Source organism: Ornithorhynchus anatinus, chromosome 2 (genome assembly GCF_004115215.2).
Source record: "Ornithorhynchus anatinus isolate Pmale09 chromosome 2, mOrnAna1.pri.v4, whole genome shotgun sequence".
In the NCBI taxonomy this organism is placed as follows: domain Eukaryota; kingdom Metazoa; phylum Chordata; class Mammalia; order Monotremata; family Ornithorhynchidae; genus Ornithorhynchus; species Ornithorhynchus anatinus.
The window spans coordinates 47,336,908-47,355,076 of record NC_041729.1 but is presented as its reverse complement, the minus strand read 5'-3'; the positions used below and the strand labels follow the sequence as shown (position 1 = coordinate 47,355,076).

At 43.6% G+C, this 18,169-nt stretch overlaps 1 protein-coding gene across 3 annotated transcripts in view; it reads left to right on the top strand.

Annotated features, from left to right (window-relative positions):
• Window positions 1-18,169, top strand: part of CCP110 (centriolar coiled-coil protein 110) — a 36,010-nt gene continuing 17,841 nt past the window's right edge. For 2 of the 3 annotated variants that reach the window (XM_007657635.3, XM_001509085.5), the window contains exons 1-4: window positions 2-180; window positions 9,370-9,525; window positions 13,438-13,566; window positions 15,269-16,928. In XM_007657635.3, coding sequence (XP_007655825.2) covers window positions 9,385-9,525; window positions 13,438-13,566; window positions 15,269-16,928 — 1,930 coding nt within the window. In that variant the 5' untranslated portion in view covers window positions 2-180; window positions 9,370-9,384. Of the gene's footprint in view, window positions 181-9,369; window positions 9,526-13,437; window positions 13,567-15,268; window positions 16,929-18,169 lie in introns of all 3 variants that reach the window. The other variant, XM_029056408.2, reaches the window with a different exon arrangement.

Below are 18,169 nucleotides of genomic sequence, written 5' to 3'. Positions count from 1 at the left end.
GGGACGGGGAGGCCGCCCTCGCGCCGCAGGCCGTCGTTATGGCGGGAAGGAGGCGATGAGGAGAAGCAGGAGGACGAGGAGGAGGGGGAAGAAGAAGAAGAGGAGGAGGAGGAGGAGGACCAGGCCGACCCCGGCCTGCCAGGGGAGCCCGACCGCCTTGTTCCCCGCGGAGGAAAGCAGGTGGGTGAGCAGGTGAGGGCAGCGCGCCCTCCAAGGACCGGCCGCCCCTTGACTCCATTTTATTACTCATCTGTAGCTATCGATGACTCCATCGATCGATTTTCATGGCATCGATGCCCGCCTGCTTCTTTGTATCGCTGTCCCCCCTTTAATAATAATAAACCCTCTTCTCCCCCCCTTTCCCTCTGCTCCCTCTACCCCTCCCTTCACCTCTCCGCAGCCAAACCCTCTTCTCCCCCCTTTCCCTCTCCCGTCCCACCCCCTCAGCACTGTACTCGTCCGCTCAACTGTATAGATCTTCATCACCCTATTTATTTCGTCAATGAGATGTACATCACCCTGATTCTATTGATTTGCTATTGTTTTAATGAGATGTTCTTCCCCTCGATTCTGTGTATTGCCATTGTTCTCGTCTGTCTCCCCCGGTTAGACTGGAAGCCCGTCAAAGGGCAGGGACTGTCCCTATCTGTTGCCGATTTGTCCATTCCAAGCGCTTAGTCCAGTGCTCCGCACATAGTAGGCGCTCGATAAATACTATTGAATGAATAATAATGTTGGTATTAACAATAACGATGTTGGTATTTGTAAAGCGCTTACTATGGGCTGGAGACCGTGAGCCCGTCGTCGGGCAGGGACCGGCTCTCTGTGTGGCCCACTTGTCCCTTCCGAGCGCTTAGTCCAGTGCTCTGCACATAGTAAGCGCTCCATAAATACTATTGAATGAATAATAATGTTGGTATTAATAATAATGATGTTGGTGTTTGTTAAGCGCTTACTATGGGCTGGAGACCGTGAGCCCGTCGTCGGGCAGGGACCGGCGCTCTGTGTGGCCCAATTGTCCCTTCCGAGCGCTTAGTCCAGTGCTCTGCACACAGTCAACGCTCCATAAATTTGAATGAATTGAATTAATGATGTGCAGATATCTATTATCCTATTTATTTGATAGTACTGATGCTTGTCCACCTGTTTTGTTTCCCTGTTTGTCTCCCCGCTTTAGACCGTGAGCCCGTTGCTGGGCAGGGACGGTCTCTCTCTGGGGCCCAACTGTCCCTTCCGAGCGCTTAGTCCAGTGCTCTGCACACAGTCAGCGCTCAATAAATACTATTGAATGAATAATAATGTTGGTATTAATAATAATGATGTTGGTATTTGTTAAGCGCTTACTATGGGCTGGAGATTGTGAGCCCGTCCTCGGGCAGGGACCGGCTCTCTGTGTGGCCCAACTGTCCCTTCCGAGCGCTTAGTCCAGTGCTCTGCACACAGTCAACACTCCATAAATCTGATTCAATTGTATTAATGATGTGCAGATAGCTATTATTCTATTTATTTGATAGTACTGATGCTCGTCCACCTGTTTTGTTTCCCTGTTTGTCTCCCCGCTATAGACCGTGAGCTTATTGCTGGGCAGGGACGGTCTCTCTCTGTGTGGCCCAACTGCCCCTTCCGAGCGCTTAGTCCAGTGCTCTGCACACAGTCAGCGCTCAATAAATACGACTGAATGAATTGTATTAATGATGTGCATATATCTATTATTCTATTTATTTGATAGTACTGATGCCTGTCTACTTGTTTTGTTTCCCTGTTTGTCTCCCCGCTTTAGACTGTGAGCCCGTCGTGGGGCAGGGATGGTCTCTCTCGGGGGCCCAACTGTCCCTTCCGAGCGCTTAGTCCAGTGCTCTGCACACAGTAAGCGCTCAATAAATACGACTGAATGATTATTTGATGGTATTGATGCCTGTCTACTTGTTTTGTTTCTAGTCTGTCTCCCCGCTTTAGCCTGTGAGCCTGTCGTTAGGCAGGGACGGTCTCTCTCTGTGACCCAACTATCCCTTCCAAGCGCTCAGTCCAGTGCTCTGCACCCAGTAAGCGCTTAATAAATACGACTGAATGAATGAATGATTTTATTAATGATGTGTGGATATCTATTATTCTATTTATTTGATGGTATTGATGCCTGACTACTTGTTTTGTTTCCCTGTTCGTCTCCCCCATTTAGACCGTGAGCCCGTCGTTAGGCAGGGACGGTCTCTCTCTGTGACCCAACTGTACTTTCCAAGCGCTTAGTCCAGTGCTCTGCACACAGTAAGCGCTCCATAAATACGACTGAATGAATGCCTATTTGCTTTGTTTTGCTGTCTCCCCCTTCTAGACTGTGAGCCCGTCGTTGGGCAGGGGCGGTCTCTGTGACCCAACTATACTTTGCATATGCTTAGTCCAATGCCCTGCACACAGTAAGCGCTCCATAAATACGACTGACTGACTGAATGAATTGTATTAATGATGTTTAGATATCTATTATTCTATTTATTTGATGGTATTGATGCCTGTCTACTTGTTTTGGTTTGCAGTCTGTCTCCCCCTCCTAGACCGTGAGCCCGCTGTTGGGCAGGGATTGACTCTCTTTGTGGCCTAATTGCACCTTCCAAGCGCTTAGTATAGTGCTCTGCACATAGTAAGCCCTCAATAAATACGACTGAATGAATGCCTATTTGTTTTGTTTCGCTGCCTGTCTCCCCCTTCTAGACCGTGAGCCCGTCGTTGGGCAGGGATTTTCCCTCTCTGTGGCCCAACTGTACTTTCCAAGCGCTCAGTCCAGTGCTCTGCACACAGTAAGCGGTCAATAAATATGACTGAATGATTAATTTTATTACTGTTGGGTGGATATCTATTATTCTATTTATTTTGATGGTATTGATGCCTGTCTACTAGTTTTGTTTCGTGGTCTGTCTCCCCCTTTCTAGACTGTGTGCCCGTTGTTGGGCAGGGATCGTCTGTGGCCCAATTGTACTTTTCAAGCGTTTAGTCTAGTGCCCTGCACACAGTAAGCGCTCAATAAATATGACTGAACGATTAATTTTATTACTGTTGGGTGGATATCTATTATTCTATTTATTTTGATGGTATTGATGCCTGTCTACTAGTTTTGTTTCGTGGTCTGTCTCCCCCTTTCTAGACTGTGAGCCCGTTGTTGGGCAGGGATCGTCTGTGGCCCAACTGTACTTTCCAAGCGTTTAGTTCAGTGCTCTGCACACAGTAAGCGCTCAATAAATACTACTGAATGAATGCCTATTTGTCTGGTTTCGGTGTCTGTCTCCCCGGTTTAGACTGTGAGCGCGTCGTTGGGCAGGGACGGTCTCTTTGGCCCAATTGTACCTTCCAAGCGCTAGTCCAGTGCTCTGCACAGAGTAAGCGCTCCATAAATACGATTGAATGAATGAATTGTATTAATGATGTGTAGGTATCTAATAATTCTATTTATTTGATAGTATCGATGCCTGTCTACCTGTTTTGGTTTGCTGTCTCCCCCGTTTAGCCTGTGAGCCCGTCGTTGGGCTCACGTTGACGTGTGTGTGAGAAGCAGCGTGGCTCAGTGGAAAGAGCACGGGCTTTGGAGTCAGGGCTCATGAGTTCGAATCCCAGATCTGCCACTTGTCGGCTGTGTGACTGTGGGCAAGTCACTTAACTTCTCCGTGCCTCAGTTCCCTCATCTGTAAAATGGGGATTAAGACTGTGAGCCCCACGTGGGACAACCTGATTCCCCTATGTCTACCCCAGCGCTTAGAACAGTGCTCGGCACATAGTAAGCGCTTAACAAATACCAACATTATTATTATTATTATTATATATATATATCTATGATTCTATTGATCTATTGATCTATTTTGATGGTATCGATATCTGACTACTTGTTTTGTTGTCTCTCTCCCCCCTTCTAGACTGTGAGCCCATTGTTGGGTAGGGATTGTCTCAATTTGTTGCCAAATTCTGCTTTCCAAGTGTTTAGTACAGTGCTCTGCATACAGTAAGCACTCAGTAAATACGATTGAACGAATGAATGAAGAATGCAACCTTTCTAACAGCTCTTCTGTTCTCGTTGTGATGTTCTCTATCCATCTAGCTGCCGATCTGCCCCTTCCACATTTTCCCCGGGCTTTTCCCAGCATCACTGTCTTCTCCAGAGAATTAGTCCTCCTGATGGTGTGTCCAAAATATGCGAATCTGAATCGAGTCATGTGGCCTTCCAAAGACCACTTTGGCTTAATTTGCTCCAAAATCCATTTGTTTGTTTTATTGGGCAGTCCACGGTACACGCAGAAGCCTTGGCCAACACTACATTTCAAAAGAATCTATGTTCCTTCCATCCCGTTTGTTCACCGTCCAGCTTTCGGATCCATACGATGTCACCGGAAGCCCCGTAGAATTGACAGTTTGTGTTTTTGTGGCAGTTGTTGCGTCGGCGCATTGCATGCCTTTTTCCAGGCTCTTCGCAGCAAGTCTTCCTAACGTTGATCTTCGGCCTATTTCTTGACTGCTGGTTCCTTTCTTATTAGACCCTTGCCAGTGTGCCCTGCTGCTTCTCAATAGGCGCTCGATAAATACGATTGATCGAATGAATGAATGCCCTGGGGATGGGGTGCTGCCCACGGCTGCCCTGGGTGCGGGCACCGGGGATAGAACCAGTTCTTGGGTTTGTTCTGGGCCACCTCCCAGCTTGGCTCTGGTGTGTCAGGCCCAATCCCATCAACTGGGCGATCGGGACTCCCTCCTCTTCACCCCCCATGGTGAACGGGGGGCTCTTTGGTGCCTCCTTGCAGAGAAGGTGGGGCGGCACCATTGTGCTTCCGATGGACCAAGCATGTACTGAGCGGTGGGATAGATACAAGGTAATCAGGCCCCACGTGGGCCTCAAAGCGTAAGTAGGAAGGACAGGTACCGAACCCCCATTTTGCAAATAATAATGTTGGTATTGGTTAAGCGCTTACTATGTGCAGAGCACTGTTCTAAGCGCTGGGGGAGATACAGGGGAATCATGTCCTACGTGAGGCTCACAGTTTTAATCCCCATTTTTAGAGATGAGGTAACTGAGGCACAGAGAAGTGAAGTGACTTGCCCACAATCGCACAGCTGACCAATGGCAGAGCCGGGATTCGTACCCAAGACCTCTGACTGCCCAGCCCGTGCTCTTTCCACTGAGCCACGCTGCTTCTCGTGAGGGAACTGAGACACAGAGAAGGTGAATGGTTTGCCCAGGGTCACACGACAGGGATGCGGCAGAGTCGGAGTTAGAATTTAGATGCTCTGGCTGCTAACTTGGTGTTCTTTCCACTGGGCCACGTTCATTCGTTCAGTTGTATTGTGCGCTTACTCTGTGCGGAGGACTGGGGAGAGTACAACGCAACATTAAGCAGATTGCATTCCCTGCCCACAGTGAGCTCACAGTCGGTGGGGGGAAGGGGAGACAGAGATCAATACCAAGAAATCAATTACAGATATGTGCTGCCGGGCTGGGAGGGGGAGAGGCCTAACTCTGTTGTACGTGGGACAGGGACTGTGTCCAACCTGATTTAATCGTATCTGCCCTGGCGCTGGCACCTAGTAAACGCTTAACAAATAGCCCCGTTATTATTATCATACCCTCTCAAGTGCTTAGTACAGTGCACATAGTAAGTGCCCAATAAATACCACTGATGATGTTGTTAAGTGGTGATAACGTCCCTAGGAGCGGACGTTAGCTTTTCAGGGACCTGTATGCCACGGCCTGAATCTGTCCTTTCTCCATTCTGATGTCTAGTCCTCACTGTTGTGCTAATAACTCTAGGCCAGCGTGGCTCAGTGGAAAGAGCACGGGCTTTGGAGTCAGAGGTCATGGGTTCGAATCCTGGCTCGGCCACTTGTCAGCTGGGTGACCGTGGGCAAGTCACTTCACTTCTCTGTGCCTCAGTTACCTCATCTGTAAAATGGGGATTAAGACTGTGAGCCCCACGTGGGACAACCTGCTTCCCCTGTATCTACCCCAGCGCTTAGAACAGTGCTCTGCACATAGTAAGCGCTTAACAAATACCAACATTAATTAGGCCCCATTTTTAATACCCTCCAAGGTTAATCACCACGAGTGAAGCAGCGAGGCTTAGTGGGAAGAGCACGGGCTTGGGAGTCAGAGGACACGGGTTCAAATGCCGGCTCTGCCACTTGTCTGCTGTGTGACCTTGGGCAACTCGCTTGACTTCTCTGTGCTTCAGTTACTTCATCTGTAAAATGAGGTTTAAAACTGTGAGCCCCATGTTCATTCATTCAGTAGTATTTATTGAGCGCTTACTATGTGCAGAACTCTGTACTAAGCGCTTGGAATGTACAATTGGGCAACAGATAGAGACAATCCCTGCCCATTGACGGGCTTACAGTCTAATCGGGGGAGACAGACAAGAACAATAGCAATAAATAGCATCAAGGGGACAACCTGATTACCTTGTATCCACCCCAGCACTTAGAACAGTGCTCGGCACATAGTAAGCGCATGATTATTATTAAGTGGAACTGAGATCTCTATAGTTACCCCTGCTCCTAGGAGATGCCCACCTCACCTCATGCCTTTCAGAGTGTTAGGCTGTACCTCTCTTGAATTTCTGACAGAAACCCTTCTTCTAGACTGCCAAAGTGTCTTCCCCTCCCTCAGTTTTGGGTTGCCAAGCAACTACTTTGGCTACAAAGACGCCGTTGCCCTTGACCAACCTTTGTTTTGGAAATTTAGACAGAACCCCTCCAAGTCACAGCAACAAATATTAATTACTGTGAAGAGTCAAGAGACGGGCTAATCACTCTTCACTAGTAACTAGAAGTTGGAGTGGCATTCTGGTCAGAACCACCCTCTGAATAATAATAATCCCTACAGTCTGGATTGGAATGTAAGCAGTTTTACATCCTCCCACCTAATCACCTGGAATCCGAATTGCTTACTTTTTAAATGCTTTGCTATGCAGGTTAGAGGTACTAATTTGTAGAGAATACAACTAGGGAAATCACCATGCTGTAAGTTTTCCTCCTCTTTGGTCTTTACCTATTCAGAGAATGCATTAGGTTGCCCTTTTTCATTTTTTCCCCCGCTTCTTTTCATTATCATTTGGCAAATTCACGATCAGAGTAACTTGAATAAAGTTAGTACTTTTCTTGAGATCGAGCCAGTCCCCTCAGTTTGAAGCCCAAAGATCATTCTGTAATTTACCCACAACACGTTCAGAATTTCATGAGTAAATTTCTGTTGAGATGCTATTAAAGAAGTGTGTGTGGAGGCACCTTTTAATTTGTGGAAATTTGGCATGTGTTGTTATATAAGCATTCTAGACGTAAAGAAAACTGAAATACCATCAAGACGTTTCCTCATCTAGAATATCTGGACAGGCCGTGTACAGAGCGAAGCTGACTATGAGGCTTGTAAATATAAAGGAGATGTGTTTATTAAAATGTTCTGAATTATAATGCATAGTTAAATGCTACCCGCGTTTGGTAATGGGAATCATTTTTTTCTGTTTCTTGGGCCCCTCACATTTAATGGTATTACTTTTGGAAATCTCTGAAGCCCTCAAAGATGGAGTACAATATCGTTCCTTCTGTAGCAGAATTTTAAAAAAATCAAATCTGCATATTGATCTTATGAAGTAATAGTAACAAATTCAATTTAAAGCCTCATGGTCCAATAAAGAGAAAACTCATGAAATGAAATAGAACGGCCTGAAAAAGCCCAATTTATTTTAAAAGAAAGTGATAGGAATTAGGTGCGATAATGGGGAAGAGCCCTCATTTTACTATCTACCCTGATTTGTATCCTTGGGGTAATTTAGGATAGATTCAGTAGTCATCCAGTGGGAGGGGGCCAGGATAGTGAAGCAGTTGGCTGGTGATCCGGTTGGCAGGAGAGGCAACAGAAGAGACACTGCCCTGAGGAACCCAAATTTACCAGTTTCTCCCCCCGGGCCCTTGCTGCTCCTCTGGAGCTCCCCTGAGTTGGCTATCTCCCCAGGTCTCCTTCAAACAGCAGGAGAAAGAAAATAAACACAAATCCATCGGCATAACAGCTGTTTCTGAAAAGTCTGGTTTCCATTGAATTTGAAATTTTATTCTTTCTTTAGGTGAAATGTTTCTTCATGGGTTCATAATCAGGTTTAAAAAAAAATAATGAAATCATTACGAGATTACCGCAGGGTTCATTATGTAGAAAAAGCCCCTGTGAACATCAATATTTTCCCCTTTTGCAAGTGAGAACAGCGTAAAGGTGTAATTATCACCACGTTAATCTTGTTTACAAAGATCGCTTGAATCAAATAGGTAGTCAACTTTTACTTTTTTTATTTCTCTTGAATTGTTTTTCTAAAGTGAAAATCATTTGAAACTAACGGAATGTTTTTTGACTTTACTTTCTATTTTTAGGCAGTGAAGTACAAAGACATTTGTGTCACCCATATGTATAGACATTAAATTTTGCACAATTTTTAAGGGAAACAACGTGGACTAGTAAAATGCACATAGGCCTGGAGTCAGGGGAATGTGGTTCTAAAGCAGGCTCTGCCACTTATCTGCTATGTGACCTTGGAGAAGTCTCTTAACTTCTCTCTACATCACTTTCATCATTGGTAAAATGAGGTTTAAATACCAGTTCTCCCTCTACTTAAGACCATGAGCTCCGGGAGGGACTATGACCTGATCGTCTTGTATCTACCCCAGAGCTTAGTACAGTGGGTGACACATAGTAAGCACTTAAATATTATTATTACTGTTGTTTTTCTATTTTGTGGCTCAATAATTTTATATTTAGAATTGTGAAATGAATAAAAGCTGTAACTATTTCTCATCAGTTACTATGTTGTTTGAGAAAGTTCCACAGGAGTACCATAGTTGAGATACTGGAAAAATAGCATAATGCAATACAAGCGCCATGTGGCACAGAATTTGAATTAAAACGTTATTGTGTAAACATGTTTCTCCCTGAAATATTCATAGAAAAGCCCATGTAAGAAGCCCATGTAGCAGCATTATCCCCATGGAATAATTGATGATCTGGCAGTTAAAGAAATTGAGCTCTCTGCATTCCCTAGTTGAAATTACAAAGGGAGGTGCCTTGTTCACTCCAAACAGAATTTCCTCTCTGGCAATTTTCCTGCAGCATAAGAGGCTTTCCCCCAGTTCCTGCTATATAGTTTTTGGTGCCTTATTTTTTCCCAAGAAGTGTAGATTTAGTTTCAAAGCTATGCGCACACAATTCCTGAAGCTTTATTTTGGGGGGAAGAGGCGGCACACAACAGTAGGTAAATCGGAAATATTTGTATTTCATATAAAATTGTTTCCCAGGTCCTTTAAGAAAGTTTCCTTTTTGCTTTCCCGTTGTTTTGCTCTGACGCTACTTTTTCCTACCTGCAGCCCAACTGTCTGAAGATGGAGGAATATGAGAAGTTCTGTGAGAGGAGCCTGGTCCGAATTCAAGGAGAGTCACTACACAGAGAATGCTTTCCACCTGTTCAGGCGGAAAACTCCTCACTTATTCAGTTCCATGGGGTTGCCGTGCTTTCTCCTTTGGTAATGTATCTCATTCCCTTTCTGTTGTGCGGTTTGTCAGTTTTCCACCTACATGGCCCCCCATTGAGAAGGCTCTTTTTGAGGGTGGTGTTTGGGATGTGTTTGCCGGAGGCACCCTGCCTTTCCTTCACCTCTCATGTTGCATCTTGTTGTCTGTTTTGTCTTTTTACTGCCCTCTGAAAACCTATAATCTCTTCCCTAACACTGTCTAAGAACGCATCAGCATGCTGTCTGGGACTTAGCGCTACACCTTATATTGCATTCTTTGTTATGGAATGCTTAAAGTCTCATTAGATAGTTCTTGGTTCTTCTTCGGTAACATTTTCTTTTCAGTTTTGTGAAGGAACGGACTCCATGGCTTTCCCAGGACCTGGGCCAGGAGACATCCGTCAGTAATAATGACCAGCGAGGGAGCCGAAACTCTTGCGTGAAATTCCCTATGAAGTCATTCCGTTATATTCTTTATACCTTTTCAACTAAAACACGGAACTGCGATTTATGTTGTAAATTACTGTAGATGATTAGACTTTATAGATTTTAGCAAAATTTTTAAGAATCAGGTTTTTTTTCCCAAAAAACTAAAACTGCCTTTATTGGTCCTCTTCAGATATTTGAAGGATCCCTCCTGTTAATCAGCCCCAGACAGAAAAAGTTGAGACTTTTGACTTCTTTAAATGGATCCATTCAAAAGCAGGGGTGCTATGCTTTCTAGTGGTTGAAAAGGACAGCATAAGATCAGATTTCTTTTCCTCCTGATGGTTGGTGATATAGTTTTGCTAGCTTGGTAATAGCTGCATTTCCCTAGGGATTTTAAAGGAAAGATAAAGACTGCTTGGCTTTTGTTAATTTTTTCAAAAATTTAAAAAGAAATTTCCACTACTTGTCACCTGAGAGTAATAATTAGAACTGTTTATAAGAACCTTTTCTTTTCTTTGAGACCCCATCTAGATTAATAATTTCTAGATTAATAAATATATTCTAATAATTTCTAGATTGATAAATATATACTGAAGACATGAAAAGAAGAGAAGATTTATTTGGGCAAAAGTGGTCTCTGTAGATATTCTCTGGCTAGTAAAATGTAATGTACATTTGGAAAGGAAATGTTTTGATGGTTTGTAAGGTTGGCAACTTTTGGATAGTATGAGACATTCTTAAATTCAGATAGAAGTTGAAAAGAGTCTAATCATGTAAGGTTTAGTACACTGTTCTTTTTACGGTGGGTACTAATTGTGGGTGAAAGGAAAATACGATCCAAGTTTGGAATTTGATCGTTTCATGTTTCGTTTATATTATACTTCATGTATAATTCGTATCGAAAGCTTCCTTTTTGTTTAGAACGTTCTGTATGTTTTTTCCCCTCTTGGAGTAAGTACAGCAATAACAAAAACATAGAAGGATAGAAATCATTATCTTTCCAGATATCTTAGGGTTTTAAATGGAACCTCAGATCCAGAAATTAAAAAAAACTTTCATCTCCAATTCATGGTGACTGTAGAGAAAATAGGCTGGAATCGCACTTCAAGCTTGCGGTAGCGGAGACTGGTGTCTCTTTCTTATTGTTGCCCTCATTATCACCATCTTCAAGAAGAAAGATGAGAGCTGACCGTGGAAACTACGAGAGTATCTCCTTACTTTCTGTTGCTGGCAGGGTTCTGGCAGTTGCTGAGAAAATTTAGCTTCCCCCAAGAAGTTTACCCAGATCCTAAGTCCATTGTGTCCAGGCACAGGAGGGTGGAGAGACCTTATTTCCTCCATCACCACGGGAGTAAAGCACAGTTGTAAGGTAGGAGCAGCCCTGTTCAAACTACTGTAGGCTCTCATTCCTGACGGTCTGATGAGGAGACTGGAAGCATGCCAGGATATGCATTGAACTTCCCAGAGTTTTGAAAAATACCAGAGTCTTTTGGAAAATTATTCAGGAACTTCATTATGCCAATGATGATCCATCTTTGTGTGTAAAGGCTTCCAGAGCCCAGAGTCAGCTCCATTATAACCTGACCATAAACCAGAAGAAAACTGAGCATTAACCAGGCCAGGCTGGCTCAGGAAATCACAGGAATTGGAAGCCCCTCTATTTTTGCAGCTGACACACACCACTCCTTAACCTGCTTTGGGACCTATCTGGAACCTGAATTGAGCTGACAGCTCTATTCCCGAACTTGTCCTCTGGGACTGTGGGTTTCAGCTCAGGCTGCCCAGTGGACATTGGCCGGATTTAGATAAAGAAAATCTTCTTTAACCGTTAACCTTGCGGCCACCAGTTTTGTCTCTGAGAGTCTGACAGAGTCGGCCATCAAAGGGGTATCAGATATACATCTAACTGAAGATCTACAAAGCCATGACAGTATCTCATTTCAAGATTCTGAGGCTTATTATGCCCCAAAAATGCTCATCAGGCTTCTTGAGCAGTTTCATCAGCATCACCTGAAAGCCACACTCAGCGTTAAATAGCAGAGCGGCGTGGCCTAGCGGATAGAGCGCGGCCCCGCGAGTTAGAAGGACCTGAGTTCTAAACCTGGCTCTGCTGCTTGTCTGCTGTGTGAGCTTGGGAAAGTCACTTTACTTTTCCGTGCCTCAGTTGCCTCATCTGTAAAATGAGGACTGAGACTGTGAGCCCCATGTGGGACCTGGACTGTGTTCCATCTGATTAGCTTGTATCTACTCCAGCACTTAGGACAGTGTCTGGCACAGAGTAAGTGCTCAAGAAATATACCCTCCCTCCCCTCCACCCCCCCCAGAAAAGATCACCAGCAGTAAGGTTTTGAATGTCAGCTCACCGGCATCCAGTCCAGTGCATCATTAAACAGCTTCTTTGGGCTAATGTAAGAAGAATGGAAGTGTCCCCAGCCACTAAAGTGTGGTTACCTGAAATGGGGCATTTGTATGTAGGAAAGCAGAAGTATTTTAAAGCCCATAATCAGTCAATCAATGGTAATTATTGAGTGCTTACTCTATGCAGAGCATTGGGAGAATACAGTACAACAGAGTTGGTAAACACGTACCCTACCCACAGTGAGCTTACAGTCTTAGAGGGGAAGACAGACATTAATATACATGAATAATTTATAATATATCATTGAAAGATATATGCATAATGTACATAGGGAAGTCTAAGCTCCAACACTGGAGTGTGCGGTGGAATGTTGAGGAAAACATGCAGCAAATAAACCATGGAGGAGAGGGTTTATTTGCCTTGAGCAGAGATTTTGAGAAGATGAGGACACTAAGAGACAGATTTGAAAACAGTGACAGCTGCTTAAATATTCATCACATCTTTAAGGGAAAGGACATTTTATTACACTTACACTTTTATTACACTTTACATGGAGTTTTGGCATGGATTCATATGTTCAGTCACATCCTCCTGGATAAACTCTGACTGTCAAAAGTATCATCGATAAATATAAGGGAAACTCTCTTTCTCTCTCTTTCAGCTTTAGTTTGGATCAGCTTTTATTTGGATCAGCTTTTGTTTGGATCAGCATAAGAGCACTAATTATCCGTCAAGAATTTCAGCAGTGGTAAAAGGAAACAAATTCTATTTCATTTTGTAGCACCGGATGAAGGGAACTGGTTCTATAGATTTATTTCAGTTTTTGTCTATCCAGGATTGTTATTTTTGTTAAGGAAAAAATCATGATCTCATCTTGTAGTTAAGCGTGGAGAGAAGAAAGGAAATGCAGCAGGAAAGAAACTCTCCCTCTCAACCTTCGTTTCTATCGGTGTAAGAGCACATATTTCCCCTCGGTAATTTTAGCAGTGGCAAAAGGAAACAAATTCTATTTCATTCTGTAGCATTGGATGAAGGGAACCGGTTCTACAGATTTATTTCGGCTTCTCTTTATCCATTCGGTGATTAGGAGATTGTTATATTTTTTGTTAATGAAAAATCATGATCTCATCTTGCAGCTAAGCGTGGAGAGAAGAAAGGAAATGCAGCGGGAAAGACAAAAGGCACTTGACTTAGAAGCACGCAGGCAGATCAGTAGGAAGAAAACCTTACTGAATCGTGTCCAGGAGATTCTGGAAAATGTGCAGGTGGTATATATTTCAAACTCTTTGAATTTTGGATGGCCCTGTGAAAGTGACAGTGTCCTACATGTAAATTTACAATTGCTAAGTGCTAAACGTTAGTGCTAAGTAAACACCTTTTCAGTAGCCTTCTCTTTTGTCCGTTCCAGAATTCAGCTGCAGTGCCTTCAGAAAGTGCAGGAAATTTTTTTGTACTTGACTGCGGATATTTAGACAACGGACCCACACAGGCAGCACAATAGCCAATTATATGGGTCTTGTGACCCTGTTTTCAAAACCGCATTGTTAAATCACAACTCATGGAGCTTTCAATTGCAATTTGTTTTCCATTTGAATTGGTTAGATTGCTGAAAGATGACTTCACTTTGTTTCTCCATAAGCTAAAACCTTGAGTAAACTCTGAATCTGAAAAATTAATGTTCTAAGGAAAATTAGCCCTTGGATTCACATATACAAGTTTTCATGGCTGCAGATGAGGACAGCATCGGACTACTTTATGTGCATTGTTTGCTTTTTGCAGTTGTGTGTCCCTCATGTCCATTGTGCAATTGTTAGGTTGTTCTTAGAGTAACAAACAGTAATGTTGAAATTATTGCTCCTGATTTGGAAAAGAATAGACCTTAGCAGGACAGAGCGTGATACTGGCAGTTTCCCATTTCTCCCAGTCCCGAGGACTTGTAGTTTGTTCCTAGAAATTTCAGACTCGAGGTAATTGCATCCAAAAAATTGTGCTTGAGTTCAGAGACGGAACTGCACTTGGTGAGATTGTGACCATGGATATGAAAGTCCCACTGAGAATCTCTTTTGCAAAACTATGCCCATGAAAATAATGTAATTTATTTGTATCACATAATGTAAGTCATTATCTAGAAATTCCAACCTCCTCCTTATTTCTCCCTGAAGGTTCAGAGAGCGTTATATGACTTATGGTTTGTAGAATATAATAAAAATGCATGCATTTCATTTTAGGCTCTCTGGAGTTATATATGTAGATTTCAAAGTTAATTTTGGTTAAAGATTAAATCACTACTGATGCTAAGGATGTTTAAAGTGCATGCCTAACCCAGAATTAGTGCCAGTGAACTTTATTTCTGGAGGGGGACTGTTGCCCTTTTACTGAGAGAAGAATCAGGCAGTGGGGAGCCTCCATTTCATAAGTTACTTCTAGCTCTGTCACTGCCTTGGGCAAGTCACTTAACACTCAGAGATTTCCCCACTTTGAGTAATTTAAGTATTCTTCCAATATATGTCTCATAAGGATATTTGCCAACTTGCTGTTTGCTTTGTAAACCCAAGATGCAAATGATAGAAAGAATCATTGACGATGTATAATCAGAGGAAAATCTTAGATGGTTCTGGGGCTAACAAACATTCTGCATTTCTTTTTCTGATGAAGGAATAAAGCCATGGTGATTCTTGTAAACGCTGGCCTACCCAGGCTCATTAGATTGTGAATTTATTGCAATATTTTCAGGAGTTTTAGCTTTGATAGGAATATTTTCCTAGAGTCAGTTATTTTTCTTTAGGTAAAATCTGGCCCTTTTTATCTGACAGATGTCAAAATGAAAATTTGAGGGCACTATGGTGAAGGGTACCAAGGAAGTCAGAACTCAGTTGACCAATTTCATTTGACTAATGCTGGTAGAAATGATCAAACGATTGCTTAATCGCATTTTGGGAGCACTAACTTTCAGATTTTTCCTTGCAGGTCAGAAAGGCATCCAATACAAGTGATTCTGAGCAGTGGGAGACTGAGACCGTTTGCCCCGATTCTGAAGTCAAAGAATTAAATGGGTTTACTCTAGCCCCGTACGGCAGTTCTCCAGGTCTTTCGGAACACAGTCGTTCAATAAGCCTTGAAGAGAAGAGGGAAATTTTGACTTCCGATACTGACGCACAATTTCAACGGGATGGAACAGATTCAGACAGAAGTCAAGAAGAAACAGTGTTTCCAGAACAAAAGGACGGTCCAAATCCTAGCCACTCAGAGAAGGAAGCTTCTCCAGAGAGCGTTCATTCCAATATCCCGACGGGGTCCCTTGCCTCAGATGGTATTGCAGAAGGAGATAGAGAGTTGGATCCTCTGCCAGTAAAAGAAGCCTCCCCAGATCCCTACGTCATGAGTCTTCAGAACCTTCTCAAAAAGTCAAGGGAGTATATAACAAGAGAACAAGCCAGGCGCAGCTTGAGAGGTGGCTCCAAGAGGACTATCAGTGAAAGCCATTCAGATAAAGAAAATGACACTGTTAAAGGCTGTGACTCCGTACGAGAGAGGCTGAAGCTTGCAAGCAAAGGTGCTAATTCAGTTACACTCGATAAACCAAGTCTTAATAAATCGAACATTCTTCTCCAAGGTGCTTCTACCCCAAAATGCAGCGCGAATACATCGCCTTTAACAGGTGTCTGTAAAGCAGATACACCAGTTCAAAGTGAAACCTCATCCATTTTAGATTCAGATATGGATGAAGATTTGAATGCCCATTCCACGTTCGATCCCGAAAATAGCATTATTGGAAGCCTGTCCAGTTCATATGCCAATTTGCCAAGCCCGGAACCAAGTTTGAGTCCTAAAATGCCCCGAAGGCGTCTTCGGCCATTGTCCACTGGCCACATAGTTATCAATAACCCTGTAAACGCCCAGGAATTAAGTCCCAAAGGCAAGGGAAAGCTTGTGAACTTGGTTACTCAAGATGTTAATGAAAAGAAATGTGCACCTGAACCTGTCCCCAAAGTAGCTCTTGACTCAACTGGAGTGTGTCCTAGCAGCAGAAATTTTTCTGAAGCTCCCGCCGGAGTGGTATCAGGGAAATCAGGTAAAACGTGTCAGCGTTCAGTTAATCAACCAGAAAACAAAGGCATTCCCGCATCGCCGACAATGGAAGATCCATTGGCGTTTGGCAGCAGAGGGTTAGACAAGATGGAAATAGAGGATATTCGTTCTGTAGTTCCAAGACTACATGAACCATATGCATCCGGTCTAGGTAGAGTAAGTCCAAAGCTAGGGACAAGGAATAGCGGCAAGCCCGCTGCCTTGGTAGAAAACAGCAGTTGTAATTCACAAGTGGAACTGAATAAATCCTACGATGTTGAAAACCCATCTCCACTCCTGATGCAGAGCCGGACTAAGAGGCAGCAGATGGCTCCTCCGTGTGGATCCCGCGGAAATGAGCAGTTTTTAGGAAAAAGTTTCGAAAAGATTAAACGGAGACTTGATATGGATATTGATGTGCTGCAAAAAGAGAACAGCCCATACGTGGCACCAAGCAGGATGGTAGAGAACCAGGAAAGGCAAGGGTTGCCGGAAAGAAGATGTCCTATAGGCTATGGATATATTAAGAATGAGATTTTTTTAGAAAATAGCATCAAAGGTAAGGAAAAAGACCAGTTATTTCGTATGCTTAATGGTTAAGGTATATGAGGAGCAGCGTGGCCTAGTGGGAAGAGTGTTATGGAAAGAGCCTGGGCTTCGGAGTCAGAGGTCATGAGTTCTAATCCCGGCTCCGCCGCTTGTCCGCTGTGTGACTTTGGGCAAGTCACTTAACTTCTCTGGGCCTCAGTTCCCTCATCTGTAAAATGGGGATTAAAAGTGTGTGAGCCCCACGGGGGACAAACCTGATTACCCTGTATCTCCCCCAGCGCTTAGAAGAGTGCTCGGCACCTAGTAAGCGCTTAACAAATACCAATATCATTACACTGGGAGTCAGGAGACTTAGGTTTTAGTATTGGCTCGTAACTTTGGACAAATCACTTAATTTCTCAGTGCACATTTTCCTCATCTAGAAAATGAGAATTACACATCTCTTCTCCCTCCTTAGCTGAGAGTTCTACATGGGATAGGCACTGGGTCCAGTCTGATTTGAGCTTAGCTGCTCCAGCACAGTGCTTGACAGCTAGTTATAGCTTATAAATACCACAATTATTATTATTGTGGAAACTGACAGTTTTGTTATTTTAATGCCTTCAAGTTTTGTTGAAAGTGATTATTTTATTATGGTTGTCATGAGTCATAAATAATTTTGGTCCTTCAGGAAGAGGCATTTATGATTAACTACAGATCTCAGCTACATGATGAGCTTTTTATTTAGTCACACAGACTCTCTTACTTTATTTGGAGAAGCCGCGTGGCTCATTGGAAAGAGCCCAGGCTTGGGCATCAGAGGTCATGGGTTCTAATCCCGGCTCCGCCGCTTGTCAGCTGTGTGACTTTGGGCAAGTCACTTCACTTCTCTGGGCCTCAGTTACCTCATCTTTAAAATGGGGATGAAGATGGTGAGCCCTACGTGGGACAACCTGATCACCTTCACCTTGTATCCCCCCCTGGGCTTAAAACAGTGCTTTGCACATAGTAAGTGCTTAACAAAATACCACCATTATTATTTATTAATTACGAAATGATAGGTGATCGGTAAAAGGCCCTCTGCCACCCACCCTCTCATGCCCCTAAGGAAAGGGGGCGAGTCTAAGTTTAGGGGAAATTGTCTGAGGGGATACTGTTGTCCTTGGACAACTTCTGGGCCTCTGCCCAGCCATTGTAAATTGTGGAGAATTGTTTCTTCCCTTCTCCTCATCCCTCCCAAGGAGGTGATGAGAAGTGAGGAAATAAGTGATG